The following is a 22,691-nucleotide window of genomic DNA, read 5'->3' on the forward strand; positions in this document are numbered from 1 at the left end:
GAAAACATTTTCTATAGAAGTAAAATGTCGACAAAATTTTCTACAGAAATATAATGTCGACAAAATTTTCTATAGAAATAAAATTTTGAAAAAATTTTCAGTAGAAATACAATTTTGACAATATTTTCTATAGAAGTAAAATTTTGACAAAATTTGATATAGAAATGAAATTTTCTATAGAAATACAATTTTGACAAAATTTTCTATAGAAATAAATTTTTGAAAACATTTTCTATAGAAATAAAATTTCGACAAAATTTTCTAAAGAAATAAAATGTTGACAAAATTTTCTATAGAAGTAAAATTTTGCCAAAATTTTCTATAGAAGTAAAATTATGACAAAATTTTCTATAGAAATAAAATTTTGACAAAATTTTCTATAGAACTAAAATTTTGACAAAATTTTCTATAGAAATACAATTTTGACAAAATTTTCTATACAAATAAAATTTTGACAAAATTTTTATAGATGTAAAATTTTGACAAAATTTTCTATAGAAATAAAATTTTGACAACATTTTCTGTAGAAATAAAATTTCGACAACATTTTCGATAGAAATAAAATTTCGACAACATTTTCTATAGAAATAAAATTTTTAAAAAATTTTCTATAGAAATACAATATTGACAAAATTTTCTATAAAAATAAAATTTTGACAAATTTTTCTATAGAAGTAAAATTTTGACAGAATTTTCTATAGAAATAAAATTTTAACAAAATTTTCTATAGAAATACAATTTCGGCAAAATTTTCTATAGAAATAAAATTTTAAAAAAATTTTCTATAGAAATACAATTTTGACAAAATTTTCTATAGAATTAAAATTTTGAAAAAATTTTCTATAGAAATAAAATTTTAACAAAATTTCCTATAGAAATAAAATTTTAACAAAATTTCCTATAAAAATACAATTTTGACAAAATTTTCTATAGAAATAAAATTTTTACAAAATTTCCTATAGAAATACAATTTTGACAAAATTTTCTATAGAAGTAAAATGTTGACAAATTTCACGATTCTACTTTCGATAAACATCGAAACATTTTGTGAAAGTGGAAAAAGGCGTGTTTCTACAAGTACCTTTTGGAGAAGAATGAACATAATATATTTACTACAAATAAATTTTAGTGATTATGGTGAGCACGGGTTTTTACTTTTACTTAAATATGATATGGTTATGAGATCGGTAATAAAACGATGTCCCTAATATAAATAAAATTAAATTTATCAAGAGAAATATTAAAATTATTCAACAAATGATATTTAATGGAAAATGATTATCTTAAGCACGTTTTATTTTGTATTATTTTACTTAAATATGATATGATCATGAGAACAATAATAAAACGACGCCATTGATAGCAATGAACAAAAAATACTTTAACGAGGATATATTGCATGATTGTTGTGAACATAAAAATTGTTTGTTCTCTTCGGATATGTCTATATATTAAAAATTTTATTATTTTTGTTTATCATATTAATTTCGTTCCAAGCATTAATGCATCGTCTGTAACGTTTTTGGTTGTTGACCCTATACCTGCTGCTGATATTACCTACCATCACCTTTATTTATGGATCATGTCCATGATTATTATCGTCGAGTTTTTGTTTTATTTTTAAGATTAAATTAAGCAGTTTTTGGGATAGGGGTTTGTGATTCTCTTTTCTTATTTTTTTTCTAAAAAGGGGATATATTTGCTCTTGGATGGGATTAGGATGTGGATGGGGTTTCTTTTTCATATTCGGTGTTTTTCTTGTTGTTGTTGTTTTTTGTTTTGTATTATATTTAAGGCAACGGATAGTGATTTTGTTCAAAGTCTTTTTGATGATCCGTTAAGGATTTCTTTGAAGTTTCCAAACGTCTGTCGGTGATGGCCACAAATGGCAAACGCTGTTTACGTCCAGTCAAACCGGCACCCACAAGGCGTGGGGAAGCATCCACCACGCGATGGTATACAAAGGAATTACTAACAGAAGCTGGCGATGACGATGATGATGATGAGGAGGACGATTTCAAAGATCTCAACGAAGATGAAGAGGCGGACGAGGAGGTTGAAGGCAAAGAAGAATCAGAGGCCTTATTGCTGCTCTTGGACGAATTTGTAATGGAGGCCATGGATGATTGCGGTACCGGAGTGGTACCTTTCTGATTATCATTTGCGTTAAATCGTGAAGATGTGGATTTGCCACTATTGGCTCCTCCACCGGTGTTATGACCATTGTAGGCTACATAACCACCAGCATTAATGAAATTACTATTACTATTGCTGCCATAGAGATTTGGTGTTACCCTACGAAATTCCGAACCAGAACTGGGAGCAAATTGTGCACTTCTCGATCGGGGACGCTGTATAAAACTTCCAGCTATGGAAGGATATGAGGGTAGCTTAAATATGGCCGGTTTGGGTGTGGGCGGCACTGCCACTGTATTAGTTGAGGCCAAATCCACTGCACTACCACTCCTGGGTGAGGGTGTTATTATTTTTTCCATTTGCCAGGGAATTGCTAAATTTCCTGTATTTGATGAAGCTGCTGCTGATGACAAGGACGTTGATGCCGATTTTGTTGATTTAGTTGCAATTTCCTTTTGCCAAATTTTGTGTTCATTTGGATTCGGCTGATGTGCTTGTTGGTCTTGTTGTTCTTGAGTTTCCATTGAAATGCTTACGTCTTCATCAGGCAAACTATTTGCTATTTCAGGCTCATTTTTATGGCTAATGGAGCCGCCACTGCCACCGCCGCCTCCACCACTAACACCAACACCTGCTTTATCCCTGTAATTATTAATGTATGGGTATGACGTGGGAGCTAATGTTGTTGTTGTGCTGGGGCTTCGTTGTTGTTCAAACAAATCATGAATCTGTTTTTGGCGTTGATGATAACGTTTACGTTTCTCCTTCAAATAGTCATCATCGATACGCACCGACATACTACCCACACTGGAATCCCTGGGTCCTGGCTGGAGTTTCGAGCCGGACCACCTCAATTGTTGTGGAGGCCTTGTGGGTGGCGGTAGAGTACCTTCCAACAAATCCAACAGTTGTTTATTGCGTCGATTATATTTTCGTATATACGGTGGTAGATTTTCATCACCATTGCCTGGGTCACCAATGCTGGATGATGCACCTCCCTGCAAGGCCTCAAAATAATCCTCATCATACTCATAATCTTGATAAACACCCAATTGTTGCTGTTGTAAATTTTGCAATTCCAGCTGTTCACGGAGTTGTTCGTCGTGCAATTGTGATTGGACACGGGCCAAATGCGGCCACTTGGCATAATAGCGTTCAAACTCTTTTAAATCGGTGATTTGATGACCCAACTCTTGCATTGCCAAAACAGGATCACCATTACCACCAGGGCCAGAGGCAGGGTTATGTTTACGCGAAGGTGGGGGCATGGGAGTACTACTAGTGGCCACAGCCAATGGCTTTTTGGGTAACATTTTACGTTGATAGGCATGATGGCGAGAATGATGCGAGTGATGGTGTTGATGTTGTTGGTGCGGTTGCTGTTGATTGTGGTGATGGTGACGTTGATGATGATGACCACTTCTATAGTGGTGATAAGGTGTATAGCCTCCCGCTGCTGCTGCTTCCGCACCACTTCCATTATTAGCCATTGACTTTGCCATTACTCCTGTTGTTGGTCTCTCCTCTTGATTGCTGGATGTTTTCACTCCATTCCTTAAGACTGGACTTAATTTGCGATACCAATCATTGGTATCCATACGATCACCTTTGGTTATAAATCGTGCCTCATTGCCTCGTCCTCCCATTAGAGCATCATCATCATCTTCAGTTTCCAAATAGTAATTGATTTGTCCCTCATAGAATGGTTTGGTGGTGACACGAGTCATTTGACCATGTGTGTCGCTATGTGATGGCTTAATCACAAATATCGGTGATGGTGGTATACCAGTCATACCAATGCCATCTTGACTGGTACCCCTTAATTTCTCCATCTTTAATTTCTTGGCATACTTTTCCTTATGGAATCGTAAATTATCCTCATCCTCATAATTATGTTGCTTATTGTTGTTGGCCTTCTTTATGGGCTTAGTTGATGTTGACTGATCCGAATGGTCCGTTGCCGTAATGGAAGATGCCATTGGTGATGCTGTCGTTGTCGTTGGGGATCCTTGTTGTCTCATCATCATGACCGAAGAATAGTGTTGATAATCCTTGTATTTCTTTTTATGGGTTTTATGACCATAATGTTTGCTATTGCGTCTCAGTGCCTTCTCCCTTTCGAAAAGTGATTCGAAACGTTTTGAAGTTGAAGTTGGTGGTATTGTTGTTGTTGTAGTCGTTACCGTTGTTGTCACTGGCATCAGATCTTCTTCTCAAGCAATTAATGAGAAATATCACGATTTTTTTTTATTTTTGCAATCCAAAGATTTTCCGATGATTGTCGTTGTTCAAGTTTTATGGCCATTGTAACATGTTGCATTTGTGATGAGAGTTTCAGTTTGCAGCATGTAAGGAATTGCAAAGGGAAAGAGAAAAAATAGATAGATTTAATTTTATGGCAAAGCAAAAATAATTTTTTATAATATATCGTTAACGATATGGGAAATAAGTGAACAATTTATGGAAAAAAAAAATCGCCTCCTTCTAATGATTTCATTATGTTTTTATAACCTCTATCCTTGGATCGCTGACTATAGTAGTATAAGAGTAGCTTAACCAACATAGGAAAAGATTTTTTTTAAATATATTTTGGCAAAGCCCTTAGACTGCAAGATTCTTTATCAGCAACCACTAGTTGCAGCGAAACTATGAACTAAGTGAATTATCCGAATTTATTCTGATAATTCGGATAATTCACTTAACCCAAATGAATTACACTTGAGCCTCTCGACAAAAGGTTTTTGTCGATTTTGGCTTAGTAAAGTGGCACAAACATATCACTGTTCCGATTTGCTTAAAATTTTGCAGAAAAGGTTGGAGGCGGCGTCAATACAAAGATCCATTACTTCATTTTTCTTTATTTGGTCGGAGGGGGACTTCTCTGGTCGGGGAGGCGCACCTCCCCCTTTTCTGAAATTTTTGAACATTTTAAGTTTTTCGGTCAACTAATCATCAGAATAAATTCTGGTTGTTAACTAAACCCACAGATAATTACTCTTTACCCTCCCGAAAAAAGGTTTGCGATAGTCGGCTTTGCTTAAATAAATTTTGGTACAATTATAGCACTTTTCTTTTGCCAAAGTCAAAAAATAGATTTGAGTGAAGTTGGCTTACGTACGCTTGAAATGTGCAGGAAATGCGGAAGATGGTCGTTGACTTGAATACAGTACCTAATATAAAACAAGTAAAAACGACCGAAAGCTTGGGCAGGACGAATATTATGTACCTACCATGGACTGCGTACAAAGTTCTACTAAATACTGTCATCCACAATCGAATTACTTGGGTTGTGATAACATTTACTGATGGAAAGGTATATTAACCCTTTCCATCATTTCCCCGAATTTTAACACTTCGAAATATCGATTTCCGATATATATATATATATATATATATATATATATATATATATATATATATATATATATATATATATATATATATATATATATATATATATATATATATATATATATATATATATATATATATATATATATATATATATATATATATATATATATATATATATATATATATATTCTTGATCAGGGAGAAATTCTAAGACGATATATGCATATACATCTGTCTGTCTGTTGTAATCACGCTACAGCCTTCAATAATGACGCTATCGTCTTGAAATTTGGCACAGATTGTTTGCAGCCATGTCAAGTTCGAAGATGGGCTATATCGATCCAAGGTTTCATATAGTCCCCATACAAACCGACCTCCCTATTTGGGGTCTTGGGCTTATAAAAACCGTAGTTTTTATCCAACTTGCCTGAAATTGGATATCTAAGACCATAACAAGGTGTGCCGAATATGGTGCCTATCGGTCCATGTTTGGATCTAGCCCCAGTACAGACCGATCTCCCGATTTTCCTCTTTGGGCGTCTACACCCTCAAAAAAAATCGCTTCTTTAACATATGTTCCAAACATATTTTGCAGGAAGCACATATATTATTGGATACTGCCGAAATATTAATATGTTTGTTTTATGTGAACATATTATATGTTTGGAAGCATTTTGAGCCCAAAAATATTATATGCTTGGAAGAATTTTCCCCAAAGAAGATTGTGATCATTCCCTCACATAATTTTCACTTCCACGAAATTTTTAGTTCTTGGCACCTTTTTCTGTAATACAAATAATGTTGAAGAAATTATTCAATTTTATAATTTTTTTTTTAATTTTACCTTTCGCCTGGGCGGAGAATCGAACCGAGGCCCATACAGTTTGAAAGCCAACACACTAGCCACTGGGCTACGTAGTAGTTATAGTCACCAGTAGACAATTATCGTTACAAGTTACATTTATATAGCATACTTTGCAGCGCCCACGAGCCCATGCAAACATAACATTATTTAAAAGAAACATACATTTGTTGGCCACGTGGAGCAGTGGTTAGCATGTCTGCCTTGCATGCAAAGGGTCGTGGGTTCAATTCTTGCTCCGACCGAACCAATTTTTTTTTGCAATTTAGACATTTATACTATATTAAATTTTTATAATGAAACTTCGAAATGTGGGTTATTAAAAATTTACAGTCCCCACATACATAAAATTCTCCTCTCAAGGCGAAAACACATGCTGTTTTTTTCAAATCTCTATGCTCTTGGTTCCGAATGTCTATTCTCTTTACTCCGAATACTCATTCTAATATTCAAATTAAATAATATTTAGACTTAAGCATATAAAATTTTTGGCCTTATCATAAAGCAGTTTTCCGAAACAACATACAACCGTTTCACAGAAATTGTAAACATATATATGTTTGCTCGAAATTTGTAAATTTATATATGTTTACATTCACACATATTATTTTTATGAAACATTCATACCCCAAACATAATATATTTTAACATATTAACATATGTGTCCCAAACATTTAGTGTTAGTTTAGGAACATTACATGTTGGCACTTAAATATATTGTGTTTAAAAATTGTGCCCGAAACACATTTTGTTTATATCGGAACATATGAAAAACATATTTTTCTAACAGTGTAGAAACTGTACTTTCTACCCGATTTACCTGAAATTTGAAATCTAGAGGTACTCAAGGACCGCAAATAGGTGTCGAGAAAATGAGGCGTATCAGTTCATCTTTTGGTATAGCCCCCATATAGACCGATCCCCCGATTTTATTTATTGGGCTTCTAGAAACTTTTTTACTATCCGATTTGCCTGAAACTGAAAATCTAGAGGTACTTTGGAACCACAAAAAGGTGTGTCGAAAATGGGGTGTAACGGTCCATGTTTTGGTATAGCCCCCATATAGACCGATCTCCCGATTTTATTTTTGGGCTTCTAGAAACTATATTTATTATCCGATTTGCCTCAAATTTTAAATCTAGAGGTATTCTAGGACCGCAAATATGTGTTGCGAAAATGGGGCTTATTGGTCCATCTTTTGGTATGGCCTCCATATAGACCGATCTCCCGATTTTACTTCTTGGGCTTCTAGAAACTATATTTATTATGCGATTAGCATAAAATTTGAAATCTAGAGGTATTCTAGGACCACAAATAGGTGTGGCGAAAATGAGGCGTAACGGTCCATCTTTTGGTATAGCCCCCTCCCCCATATAGACCGATCTCCCAATTTTTTTGGGCTTCTAGAAACTATATTTATTATCCGATTTGCCTGAAATTTGAAATCTAGAGGTATTCAAGGAACGCAAATAGGTGTGGCGAAAATGGGGCGTAACGGTCAATCTTTTGGTATAGCCCCCCATATAGACCGATCTCCCGATTTTACTTCTTGGGCTTCTAGAAACTGTATTTACTATCTGATTTGCCTGAAATTGAAAATCTAGGGTATTTTGTAACCAAAAAAGTGTCGAAAGTGGGGTGTATCGGTCCATGTTTTGGTGTAGCCCCCATATAGACCGATCTCCCGATTTTACTTCTTGGGCTTCTAGAAACTTTTTTACTATCCGATTTGCCTGAAATTGGAATTCTAGATGTATTTGAGAACTATTAAGAGGTGTGTCGTAAATGGTGAATATTGGTCCATGTTTTGGTATAGCCCTCATAGACCTACCTTTCGAATTTATTTCTAGGATTTCTAGAGTCCAGCTGACCACAAAAACTCAGCAAAAAATTTGGAAGTTCTTCCAAAGGCACGACTTTAAAAGCAATTCCAGAAAATGCACTTCCAATGATGTTCTTTATTTAAACTACCCAGGAAGTTCTTTTAATTCAATTTTTTATAAGTTGGTTTTTTATACTTTTAATGGGTAATTTTAACTTTTTTTGTTTCAAATGGGTTAAAAACAGAGTAAGAATTCATAAAACGGTGCAAATCATTTACATTTTTTTCGAGAAAAATGCTAATCCATTCTAGAAAAATTGTGAATTTTTGAAAATATTTGAGGTCAAACGTTTCCGACAAGCGTTAGAATCTATTAAAAATTATAAAAAATATTTATTTGACAAAATATCACAGAATTTTTTAATTTACATCCAAAACATTGAATTCGGATCACACCTAAAGAAGTGATGCAAATTCAGTGCAACGACTGTTGAAATGGAGGACTTACGTCCTATGGCAAGCCCATGTAAAATTCATCGCTTCTGCGTCAATGTTGCAGCACTTCCGGATCCAAAAAGAACATTTTCATTACTGTTTTGGCGACGCTATTTTTGCTGGGAAGGTCAGCTGAATTGACCGATCTCTCGATTTAACTCCTTGGGTTTCCAGAAACCGTAGTTTTTATCCGATTTGCTCGAAAATTTTACCGGTTCATTTGGTAAGGCCGATATAGACCGATTTCTCTTCTTGAGGGTACACTCAAAGAAAAAATAATTTGCTCCGGAATGAAATTTTATACAAACGAAATTCCCCGTATTTGTATAAAGTATTTTCGTTTAGAGCAAATTAGTTACAATTTTTGATAAGCGATTCAACGATTGTCTCTAATGGCCTGTTCCTGTATATCGAACGAAAACCAGTTCGAAAGAAAGGCAGTCACTCTAATTCGAATGAATTTGGGTTTTTCTATTTTTGAAAGTTCGATTCGTTTGTATGAGAATACATTGATTATTAAAAATGAGTATTTTTAAATTTTTGGCCTGAGAATTCATTCAAATGTTAACAATGATTTTACTTTTTTCTTGACACTTATTGTATATGTTCGTTTATTACTCGACAACAAAATATGAAGTGACTTGCCTTTCGAAATCAAAGAACAAAAATCAATTTTCTTTCGTTTGGAATACGAAAGAAAGCTTTCGTTCGATATACAGGAACAGGCCATTAATTCTTCTATGTCGAAAGGCAAGTCACTTGATATTTTGTTGTCGAGTAATAAACGAACATAAATATGTGTCAAGAAAAAAGTAAAACCATTGTTAACATTTGAATGAACTCTCAGGCCAAAAATGTGAAAATGCTCATATGTGATAATGAATGTTTACTCATACAAACGAATCGAACTTTCAAAAATAGAGAAACCCAAATTAATTCGAATTCGAGTGATTGCCTTTCTTTCGATTGAGGTTTCGTTCGATATACAGGAACAGGGCATTAGTCTCAATACACAAAAAGTTGCCCCCAGGCAACTTTAGCGTCGAAAGGGTTAAAATTGTTAATTGTATGTTAGTCCATAGTCAATAAATACCTGCATAAAACCCTTTAGTTTTTGGTCGTTTTATAAAGAAATTCGCCTATATATGAATTATGAACCGATATGAACCAATTTTCACATAGTAGTTAGAGGGCCAAATTTCAACCAGATTAGCTGAAATTTGTTCCTTCTTGAGGCTTCCGAAGTTAAATCTTGGGAGTCGGCTTATATGGGAGCTATGTATAATTATGGAACTATATAGAAAATTCTTTGTACGGTTGTTAGAGGGCCTGTACTAACATCACATGCCAAATTTCAATCGAATCGGAGGTAATTGGCTTTTCCAAAAGTCAAATCTTGTCAACCCAGCAAAACAAATTGGAAGTTGTTCCACAAACATTTCTTTTAAAGAGCATCCCGGGATCCCCCATACAATTTTTTCCACTTCCAATGAACTTTTTTAGCACCATTCATATAAAATACGTTATTTGGCGGTTTATCGTGAAAATTTGAATTTTGAACAATCAAACGTCGCAAAAAAGAATAAAAAATCAAAAAAAAAGTAAAAAAAATAATGAAAATATAATTGAAAATTTCACCCCCGTGGAGATATAAACCTGTGTCTGTTGACTTCATCACTTCCATGTAAGTTCTTTTGAGAATAAAAAATTACTAGAATTTTCGATTTTCTATTGAGTTTAAATGGAAAAAAAATATTTCTACAAAAATATACACCAAAAATAATAAAATAAAAAATAAAATAAAAGATAAGATAAAAAACAAGTATGTACGGCCGTAAGTTCGGCCAGGCCGAAGCTTATGTACCCTCCACCATGGATTGCGTACAAACTACTTCTAAACACTGCCATCCACAATCGAATTACTTAAGTTACGGTAACGCTGCCGATGGCAAGGTATCTTAAAACCTCCTAACACCGTCTTCTAAATTGTATGTAAGTCCATACGTGGTTATATTAAATCAAAAAAGATCGATCAAATACGTACATATATAATTCAGTTTGACAAAATTTTCTATAGACATAAAATTTTTTAAAAATTTTCTATAGAAATAAAATTTTAACAAAATTTTCTATAGAAATTAAATTTTCACAAAATTTTCTATAGAAAGAAAATTTTGACAAAATTTTCTACAGAAATAAAATTTTAACAAACTTTTCTATAGAAATAAAATTTTAACAAGATTTTCTATAGAAATTAAATTTTGACAAAATTTTCTATAGAAATAAAATTTTGACAAAACTGTCTATAGAAATAATATTTTAACAAAAATTTTCTATAGAAATAAAATTTTAACAAAAATTTTCTATAGAAATAACATTTTGGTAGATTATTTTTGGATCGATTGGCAACCATGATTATGAACCGAATAAAATTTTAACAAAATTTTCTATAGAAATAAAATTTCGACAATGATGAAAATTTGATTATGAACCGAATAAAATTTTAACAAAATTTTCTATAGAAATAAAATTTTGACAAAATTTTCTGTAGAAATAAAATTTTGACAAAATTTTTTATACATTGAGCCAACGAAAATTTTTCATTGATATAACGAAATATTCGTTAATAGTACGTTTCGTTACGTTGAGTAAGAGAAAATTCGTCATAATAACGAAACATTTCATTGTATTAACGAATTTGTTTCGTTAGCTCACTTTTAATGACACATTTCGTTAATATAACGAAACTTTTTCTATCAGTGTAGAAATAAAATTTTGGTAAATTATTTTTGGCTCGAGTGGCAATCATGATTATGACCGATATGGACCAATTTTTGTGTGATAGGAGATCGGCTATATATTACTATAAACCGATATGGACCAATTTTGGTATGGTTGTTAGCGGCCATGTACTAACACCACGTTCCAAATTTGAACCGGATCGGATGAATTTTGCTCCTCCAAGAGGCTCCGGAGGTCAAATCTGGAGAACGTTTTATATGGGGGATATATATAATTATGGACCGATGTGGACCAATTTTTGCATGGTTGTTAGAGACCATATACTAACACCATGTACCAAATTTCGTATCGGATGAAATTTGCGTATCGGATGAAATTTTCTTCTCTTAGAGGTCTCGCAAGCCAAATTTGGGTGTCCGTTTATATGGGGGCTATACGTAAAAGTGGACCGATATGGCCCATTTGCAATACCATCCGACCTACATCAATAACAACTACTTGTGTCAAGTTTCAAGTCGATAGCTTGTTTCGTTCGGAAGTTAGCGTGATTTCAACAGACGGACGGACGGACGGACATGCTCAGATCGAATCAGAATTTCACCATGACCCAGAATATATATACTTTATGGGGTCTTAGAGCAATATTTCGATGTGTTACAAACGGAATGACAAAATTAATATACCCCCCATCCTATGGTGGAGGGTATAATAATCTTTCGAAAAAATTAGCAGAATTAATGAATGCCACTTTAGTTATTGATCGTTATCAAATTTTGAGGTCGGGTTATATGTAGGCTATATATAATTATTGACCGATATGGACCAATTATTGCATGGTATATAAAGGGTATATACTAACATCACGTACAAAATTTCAACCGGATCGGATAAAGTTCGCTCTTCCAAGAAGTTCCGTAAGGCAATGGACGGACAGACGGACGGATATAGCTAGATCGACTCACCACTACCCAATATATAGAAAAATATACTTCGTTCTGGACGTAAAATCTGGGGATCGGTTTTTATGGGGGCTATGTATAATTATGTACCAATATGGTTCGGTTAGTAAAGCATATACATTTTACACACTCTTTCTAATTAACTATGGATGCTGTAATTAGGATTTTCTTAATTAGTATCAAATAGAATATTTCCACATTACAAAAAAAAATGGATTTCCCTCTTTCATTTTTCCTAATGCCATGAAACAGCAAACGTTTATGAACAATGCAATTATTCAACTCTTATTCGATTATTTTCCCCATTATTGTGAACAAATTATATTCCTATCATGTCAGTTGTCTCTTTTGTTCTCACTTAATGTCGATTATTTTGAGTTTTCCCTTGTCCAACATTGCGACACAGCATGAAAGCTTTCTTCAATTTCGCTATTGTCATCTATTTTTGAGGTTAACCATTTCCCCATCCACCCACAATTTATAATTTTCTGCATCATATGACAATTTATTGTCATTGATTAGAAATAAATAAAAGAAATAGAATTTTATTGTGCTTCATTTTACTAAAAATGGTTTAAACTTAAAAGTAAAATCAAGTTAGTACATCCCCTATGGTGGAAGGTTAAGAATCGAATTTTTTATGCAGTAATTTTAAAATTTCTCAATTTTACCGAAAAAATAAAATTGTGGAATTTTCAAAAAAAAAAAAAAAAAAAAAAAACAAGTACATACGTTCGTAAGTTCGGCCAGGCCGAATCTTTTGTACCCTCCACCATGGATTGCGTAGAAACTTCTACTAAAGACGGTCATCCACAATCGAATTACTTGGGTTGCGTCCGATGGCAAGTCATCTTAAAACTTCTTAACATCGTCTTATAAATTGTGAGTTAGTCCATGAGGGATATATATAGTAGACAAAAGAGAGGTCGATTAAATACGTACATATGTGTTCAGTTCTTGACAGGTATATATAGGGAAGAAATAATTACCAACCGATATGAACTTTTGTGCTGTAATTATAGAGCAGGAATTGAAATATAGGGGTCGCCCTATATGGGGGGCATATACAATTATGAACATGAGTTTACCAAAAATGGCAGATTTTTTACTGTTTGGTAGATTTGTAGAATTCTTGATGTTTTGGAAGATTTTGCAAAATATTCCTCTCCAACTAAATATGAAATGGTTCATAAATTTTCTATAGAAATAACATTTTGACAAAACTTTCTACAGAAATAAAATGCTGACAAAATTTTATATGTATATAACACTTATTCGATTTTATATACATATAAAATTTTGACAACATTTTCTATAGAAATAAATTTTTGACAAAATTTTGTATAGAAATTATATTTTGACAAAATTTCGTAAAGACATAAAATGTTGACAAAATTCTCTATAGAAATATAAAATTTTGGAAAAAATTTTCTATGACAATAAAATTTTGGTAGATTATTTTTGGCTCGAGTGGCAATTGTGATTTTTCTGTGATTGGGGATCGGTTTATTTGGGGCTATATATAATATAGATCGAAACGGACCAATTTTGGCACGGTTGTTATCGGCCATGCACTAGCGAAATGTACCAAATTTCAACCGGATCGGATAAATTTTGCTCCTTCAAGGGCTATATATGTAATTATGGACCGATGTGGACCAATTTTTGCATGGTTATTAGCAGGGCTGTGGAGTCGAGTCAATTTTGCTCGACTCCGGCTCCGACTCCAGCTCCGACTCCAGCATTTCTTATTAACCTCTACTCCGGCTCCGACTCCGGAGTCGACTCCAGGTAGTGTACCTAAATCTCATTTTCCAATTGTAACTTTAAGGTGTAGTGTTCCAAAAATAGACCGATATAAGTATTCTATTTTGCCATATGTGTTTATATGTCCTAAAGAACCCTAATTTTAGATTTTGATACGACTCGACGACAAATCTCAGCATTTTAGGGATGTAAAGAACTCTACATTTTAATGTCAGACCAATAAATTAAAATACAACTTAAGACTATATAGAGACCTCATCAAAATATGCCTAGATAACAACAATCTCCAGAATATGTACACTGAAAAAAAGCATGCCCGGTTTCAAAGATTTTGTCTTTACGTTAACAATTTTGGTATTGATTCCGAGCCAAAGAAGCGGATAATTAAAGTAAGGATACTTTTAAGACACAATTCTCTTTTATATTTTTTTTTTCGTTTTTTCAGTTTTTCTTTCATCATATGCTATCAAAGTCCTTTAAAAACAGGTTAACGACAACTTTTTTCCAAATTCAGACTCGACTTCCAGTAGAAATTATGCTGATGTTTCAAGTCAAAGACGTCTTTAAAATAAAGTGTTGAAAAACATGTCCTATATTTGAACGATTTTTTGCTTTGTAGTCAAGAAACAAAAATACAACAAATTTGAAGACATTTTCGTTAGTTTTAAAGAATTTTTCTCAATTATTAAAGTCAAGTTGACCTTATCCCAAAAAAATTGTCTTTCTTGTTATGATACCCATTGTTAAGTCAAATCACTTAATTATAAGGACAACACGACTTCATTGAAAAACAAGTATATACGGCCGTAAGTTCGGCCAGGCCGAATCTTATGTACCCTCCAACATGGATTGCGTAGAAACTTCTACGAAAGACTGTCATTCACAATCGAATTACTTGGGTTGTGGTATCTTAAAACTTCTTAACATCGTTTTCTAAATTGTGAGTTAGTCCATACGTGGTATATATTAGACAAAAAATTGATGTATAGGTAAGTCTACAAATAATTACGAATCGACATGGAAATTGAAATATGGGGGTCGCTTTTATGGGGGCTATATAGAATTATGAACTCGATATGGACCAATTTTGGGGATCGATTTATCTGAGGGCTATATATAACTATAGCCCGATATGAACCATATACTAGCACAATGTACCAAATTTCAACTCGGATGAAATTTGCTCCTCCAAGAGGCTCCAAAATCAAATTTTGGGATCGGTTTATATGGGGCTATATATGATTATGGACTGATATGGACCACTTGTGGCATGGTTGTTAAATATCATATACAACCACCACGTACCAAATTTCAACCAGATCGTATGAATTTTGCTTCTCCAAAAGGCACAGGAGGTCAAATCTGGGGATCGGTTTATATGGGTGCTATATATAATCATGGACTGATATGAACCAATTCCTGCATGGTTGGTGGATACCATATACTAACATCACGTACCAAATTTCAATCGTATAGGATGAATTTTGTTCTTCCAAGGTCAAATCTGGGGGTCGGTTTATATGGGGCCTATGTATAATTATTGACCGATTTCGATCAATTTTTGCATGGGTATTTGATGTTAATACGTACCAAATATCAACTGAATCAGATGAATTTTGGTCTTCCAAGAGGCTTCAGAGGACAAATCTGGTGATCGGTTTATATGGGGGCTATATATAATTATGGACCGATGTGGACCAATTTTTGCATGTTCAGTAAAGGCCATATACTAACAGCATGTACAAAATTTCAGCCGGATCGGATGAAATTTTCTTCTCTTAGAGGCTCCGGAAGCCAAATCGGGGGATCAATTTATATGGATGCTATATATAATTATGGACCGATGTGGACCAATTTTTGTATGGTTGTTAGAGACCATATACTAACACCATGTACCAAATTTCAGCCGGACCGGATGAAATTTGCTTCTCTTAGAGGCTCTGCAAGCCAAATCGGGGGATCGGTTTATATGGGGGATATATATAATTATGGACCGATGTGGACCAATTTTTGCATGTTCATTAGAGACCATATGTTAACACCATATACCAAATTTCAGCCGGACCGGATGAAATTTGCTTCTCTTAGAGGCTCTGCCAGCCAAATCGGGGGATCGGTTTATATGGGGGCTATATATAATTATTGACCGATGTGAACCAATTTTTGCGTGTTCATTAGAGACCATATACTAACAGCATGCACCAAATTTCAGCCGGATCGGATAAAATTTTCTTCTCTTAAAGGCTCCGGAAGCCGAATCGGGGGATCAATTTATATGGGGGCTATATATAATTATGGACCGATGTGGACCAATTTTTGTATGGTTGTTAGAGACCATATACTAACACCATGTACGAAATTTCAGCCGGATCGGATGAAATTTGCTTCTCTTAGAGCAATCGCAAGCCAAATTTGGGGGTCCATCTATATGGGGGCTCAGAGGGCACGTTGGCCGAGGTTCAATTTAAAATTACAGCTTCCAAGGACATCGAGTGTATATGGAGATTTCTCAAAAAATTATCTCCATATACAAAATCTGGGCCGACGGTAAATTTCTACATTTATTTATGGATCTCAAATAACTCTAAATTCAAAATTTTGACAAATCTTATGAAAATTTTAGATTTTAGATCACTGTGAAATTTCACCCATATAATTACACTTTGAATGGCCTGAAATCCATTACTTCGTTTCTCTTGTTCGATAGGATAGGATAGGAAGTGTTTTTCAAAGTTTGTTTCGACGGAGTCGGAGTCGAGCAAAATTTCTACGACTCCGGCTCCGACTCCAGCAAAATCTTCAAACTCCGACTCCAAGACTCCGACACCGACACCGGCTCCGACTCCAGAGCCCTGGTTATTAGAGACTATATACCAACACCATGTTCCAAATTTCAGCCGGATCGGATGAAATTCGCGTCTCTTAGAGGCTCCGCAAGCCATATCTGGGGATCGGTTTATATGGGAGCTATATATAATTATGGACCGCTGTGGACCAATTTTTGGACAAAAAGACGAACATGCTTAGATCGACTCAGAATATATATACTTTATGGGGTCTTAGAAAAATATTTCGATGAGTTACAAACGGCATGACAAAGTTAATATACCCCTATCCTATGGTGGAGGGTATAAAAATCCATAAACTTTTTGCTGGTTTTGTTCAAAACATCTTTATATAGAGGTAGAAATCGAAAAATTAAGCCGAAATATTAAATTTTAAACATATTAAAAATTAAACATATCATAAAAATAAATGTAACGTATGCTTAATAAGATGACTTTCTTCGTTGCCGGATCAAAACAAAATATATTTTCATTAATTTTGTGGCGATTTTTTTTTTGCTGTAATTCTTAAAATATATGGAATATGTGGAAGTGCTTCATATTTCCCAGAGAGTTGGTGGGATTTTGCCAGTACATTTCATTTCTATATCCCCCAACAGTGGGAGACTACATAAAGGTAAGATACTAATCATATTAAATTATTCACGAGTCTTGACTTTAATTTGTATATATTTTGCCTAAAGGTCACGAGAATTGTTATCACAATATAGTACAAATCAACATTGTTATTAAGGTCATAATGGTAACTACATTTTTTTTCTTTGTTATTTTTTATTTACCGCTATCACAAATTGAGGACAGCGAACATAAAAGAATCTTAAATCCCACAACTCCATGGGTAAATAAAATTAAATTAAAATAAATGAATGTGTCTGAAGTGATGACGGAAATCATCATTGTCATCGTCGTCATCATCATCATTTCAGACCATAACACCACATCAATATTGTTGTTTATACTAACCTTTATTGTGGTTGATGGAGGGATCAGGACCAATGGTCTTTTGGCCATTGCCATCGTCATCATCCTTAGTTGAAGACATCTGCTGGTCATTTTGTTGTCCTTCGGAATTTTTGGATGAATTTCCATTTGCACTGCCATAATAGGATTTAGGGTAATTGATTTCTTTGGTTGAAGCATAGTGTGGCATGTACTCCTCTTGACTGTAAACATCATCAATTTTCGAATTATCTTCACGGGAGTTAGTTGACTTCAAATAGGGATGGGATATTGACAATTTCTTTTGCTGCGATTGCTGTTGCCTAATGCGAGTATGGCGATTGGTGGCATCATCTAGTCTTGCTGCACCATTATGTCGTTTCGATTTACGTGGTATAAAGACGTTTGGATAGTCCTTTCTTCCGGCATTGCTCACTTGAAAGGAATTTCGATTTTCTTCGCTAGCCTCATCTGCAATGTCACCAATAGCATCCTGCGATTGTCCTGGCTGTCTCTGTGGCTGCTTCTGCTGCTGATGGTGTTGCTGTTGAGATTGTTGGTCGTAAACATTTTTGCCTTCGTCATTATTCTGGCCATTCATATTCTTATCTTGAGTGTCCGTATTGTCAACTGCATCATCACTGGTATCCTGTTCCTCCTCATCGTCCTCCCTTTCGTTTTCTTTACTATCCGTAAATGAAGCATCAACTCCTTTCTCTTGGGGCTTAAAGCTTTCTCCCAATGATTGTTTATTAAATTTTCTTTCATTTAATTTCCTCATAGAGGACAGCTGTTTTGCTTGCTCCTGCAGCCGCATTTGTTCCTGCTCTCGCTCTTGTAGCTGTCGCCTTAACTCCTCTTCTTGCTCGTGGCGTTTTTGCTCTGCCTCTTGTTCACGAGCCCTATGCTCCTGAGCCTCTTTTTGTTTCTGCTCATGCATAAGTTTGAAACGTTCATATTCGGCACTTCCATCATCATCATCGTCCTCATCATCACTGTCCTCATCATCATCGATTTCATCTTCGTAATTGTCATGGCCCAGGAAAATGTCCTTTGTGTTGAAATCTTGATCTTGTTGAAAATCATAGGTAAAGCCAGGTTGACTCGATTCGTATTTTGTTGGAGGCATTGGTGCATCTAATTTTTGCTTATCTTTAAGAAAATTTTTCTTTTTGTCCTTTTTCTCTTTGGACAACTCTTTTTTGCCCAATGAAGTTTTCTTTGAGAGATCTTCGGCTTTTTTAACCTCAACATCTTGATGTGATTTTACCTCGGTCATATAAATGCCAATGCCAGGACCTGCTGGAGTTTCTTCAAAACCATTAGTGAAGGCATTGTTTTTGCTTGCACTGTCATCATTCGTGGTAAAATTCCTTTCACTGGACCTTTGTGATTCCAAAATCTAAGAAGAAGGGAAAACGAACGAAGAGAAAGAAATGAAAGCCAAAATTGAATGTAATAAACGAGATAAAGAAGTTCACATACAAATAAAGTTGTCCCTATACATATTCATTCTTTTTTTGTCATCTACCTTTTCTTTTATTTTCCTCCAAAGATGGTCCAACTTTATTAGATTGTATACCCAAGGAATTGGCAAATGAAAACTCTATTTATAGTTGTACAAACTTCAAACTCATTCTTTGTCTTTTTGCCTCTAGAGGAGAAGAAGTCATAAAAAATCATTGATTCCTTTTTCCTGTGCACAAAAGTTTCAAAAAGTCATTGATGTTAAGAAAACATAAAGTTAATGTTTGCTCTTCCTTACTGTCATCACGAAGTAAAGGGATTTAAACTTCAATGCTTTTTAATAGAAAGTCCATATTGAGTAATAATGGAGTTTAAAGTGGTCAGAAATGAATTTGAATTGACAAAGTTGTTATACAACAGGGCTTGAGAATAGTGTCACAAGAAAGTGTAGTTTTCAATACTTTGATGTATATAAATTTGCACAGCTTTTCCCATAAAACAAAAAACACCAATAATAGGGAAGAATTTAAGATGGATTTGGATGGTCAAATCGGGAACTTTTTTAGGGAGATTTTATGAAACATACCTCTTCCAAAAACTCGGCACAAACGGTACAATTTCCGAAGTTAAAATTCAAATTTTTAAATATAGTTAGCATATTTGAAAATTTTAATTTTAATCAGTTTCCGAATTTGTAAGAGGAATATATAGGAATCTCGTTCAAGTGTGCAAGAAAATCACATAAAATAATAGTGTATAAAAGGTTGGTTGATCCCCGGTCTGACAAATAAATGGCGTCGCTAGTATTAAATGCATATTATTTTTATATAGTACCAACCTTCAAATGATTCGTGTCAAAATTTGATGTCTGTAAGTCAATTAGTTTGTGAGATAGAGCGTCTTTTGTGAAGCAACTTTTGTTATTGTGAAAAAAAATTGAAATAAAGGAATTTCGTGTTTTGATAAAATACTGTTTTCTGAAGGGAAAAAATATGGTGGAAGCAAAAACTTGGCTTGATAAAGAGTTTCCGGACTCTGCCCCAGGGAAATCAACAATAATTTATTGGTATGCAAAATTCAAGCATGGTGAAATGAGCACGGAGGACGGAGAACGCAGTGGACGCCCGAAAGAGGTGGTTACCGACGAAAACATCAAAAAAATCCACAAATGAATGACCGTAAAATGAAGTTGATCGAGATAGCAGGGGCCTTAAAGATATCAAAGGAACGTGTTGGTCATATCATTCATCAATATTTGCACATGCGGAAGCTCTGTGGGTGCCAAAATGGGTGCCGCGCGAGCTCACATTTGACCAAAAACAACAACGTGTTGATGATTCTGAGCGGTGTTTGCAGCTGTTAACTAGTAATACACCCGAGTTTTTCCGTCGATATGTGACAATGGATGAAACATGGCTCCATCACTACACTCCTGAGTCCAATCGACAGTTGGCTGAGTGGACAGCGACCGATGAACCGTCTCCGAAGCGTGGAAAGACTCAAAAGTCCGCTGGCAAAGTAATGGCCTCTGTTTTTTGGGATGCGCATGGAATATTTCTTATCGATTATCTTGAGAAGGGAAAAACCATCAACAGTGACTATTATATGGTGTTATTGGAGCGTTTGAAGGTCGAAATCGCGGCAAAACGGCCCCATATGAAGAAGAAACAAGTATATACGGCAGTAAGTTCGGCCAGGCCGAAGCTTATGTACCCTCCACCATGGATTGCGTGGAAACTTCTACTGAAGACTGTCATCCACAATCGAATTACTTGTGTTGCGGTAACTTTTGCCTATGACAAGGTATCTTAAAACTTCCTAATACCGTAATATATACCACGTAGTCCATACGTGGTATATATTAAACTTAAATGGCCGATTAAATACGTATATAATTAAGTTTGACAAAATTTTCTATAGAAATAAAATTTTGACAAAATAAAATTCTGACAACATTTTCTATAGAAGTAAAATTTGGACAACATTTTTTATAGAAATAACATTTTGACAAAATTTTCTATAGAAATAAAATTTTTACAAAATTCTCAAAAGATTTAAAATTTTGACAACATTCTCTATGGAATTAAAATTTTGACAACATTTTCTACAGAAATAAAATTTTGCCTAAATTTTCTATAGAAATTCTATAGAAATAAAATTTTGCTAGATTATTTTTGCTCGAGTGGCAAGCATGATTATGAACTGATATGGACCAATTTTTGTGTGATTGGGGATCGGCTATATATAACTATAGACCGATATGGACCAATTTTTGAATGGTTCTTAGACCCTATATACTAATACCATGTACCAAATTTCAGCCGGATCGGATGAAATTTGCTTCTCTTAGAGGATCCGCAAACCAAATCTGGGAATCGGTTTATATGGGGGCTATATATAATTATGGACCGATATGGACCAATTTTTGCATGGTTGTTAGAAACCATATACTAACACCACGTACCAAATTTCAACCGGATCGGATGAATTTTGCTGCACTAAGAGGCTCCGGAGTTCAAATCTGGGGATCAGTTTATATGGGGGCTATATATAATTATGGACCGATATGGACCAATTTTTGCATGGTTGTTAAAGACCATATACTAATACCATGTACCAAATTTCAGCCGTTTCGGATGAAATTTGCTTCTCTTTGAGGCTCCGCAAGCCAAATCTGGGGATCGGTTTATATGGGGGCTATATATAATTATGAACCGATGTGGACCAATTTTTGCGTGGTTGTTAGAGACAAAATACTGACACCATGTACCAAATTTCAGCCGGATCGGATGAAATTTGCTTCTCTTAGAGCAATCGCAAGCCAAATTTGGTGGTCCGTTTATATCAGGGCCATACGTAAAAGTGGACTGATATGGACCGAATTTTGTATGGTTGTTAGAGACCATATACTGACACCATGTACCAAATTTCAGCCTGATCTGATGAAATTTGCTTCTTTTAGTGCATCGCAAGCCAAATTTGTGGGTCCGTTTATATGGGGGCTATACGTAAAATTGGACCGATATGGACCAATTTTTGCATGGCTGTTAGAGACCATATATTTACACCATGTACCAAATTTCAGCCGGAAGGGATGAAATTTGCTTCTCTTAGAGCAATCGCAAGCCAAATTTGTGGGTCCGTTTTTATGGGGGCTATACGTAAAAGTGGACCGATATGGACCAATTTTTGCATGGCTGTTAGAGACCATATATTTACACCATGTACCAAATTTCAGCCGGATGGGATGAAATTTGCTTCTCTTAGAGCAATCGCAAGCCAAATTTGGCGGTCCGTTTATA

At 34.7% G+C, this 22,691-nt stretch overlaps 1 protein-coding gene across 1 annotated transcript in view; it reads right to left on the reverse strand.

The window, feature by feature from the left end:
- Positions 1-1,013: 1,013 nt before the first annotated feature.
- LOC142229863 (uncharacterized) overlaps positions 1,014-22,691 on the reverse strand; it is a 362,803-nt gene continuing 341,125 nt past the window's right edge. Inside the window, exons 4-5 of the mRNA XM_075300443.1 lie at positions 17,947-19,324; positions 1,014-4,345 (exon numbers count right to left, since the gene is read on the reverse strand). Coding sequence (XP_075156558.1) covers positions 1,791-4,345; positions 17,947-19,324 — 3,933 coding nt within the window. The 3' untranslated portion in view covers positions 1,014-1,790. The remainder of the gene's footprint in view (positions 4,346-17,946; positions 19,325-22,691) is intronic.

Source organism: Haematobia irritans, chromosome 3, assembly GCF_050003625.1.
Source record: "Haematobia irritans isolate KBUSLIRL chromosome 3, ASM5000362v1, whole genome shotgun sequence".
NCBI lineage: Eukaryota > Metazoa > Arthropoda > Insecta > Diptera > Muscidae > Haematobia > Haematobia irritans.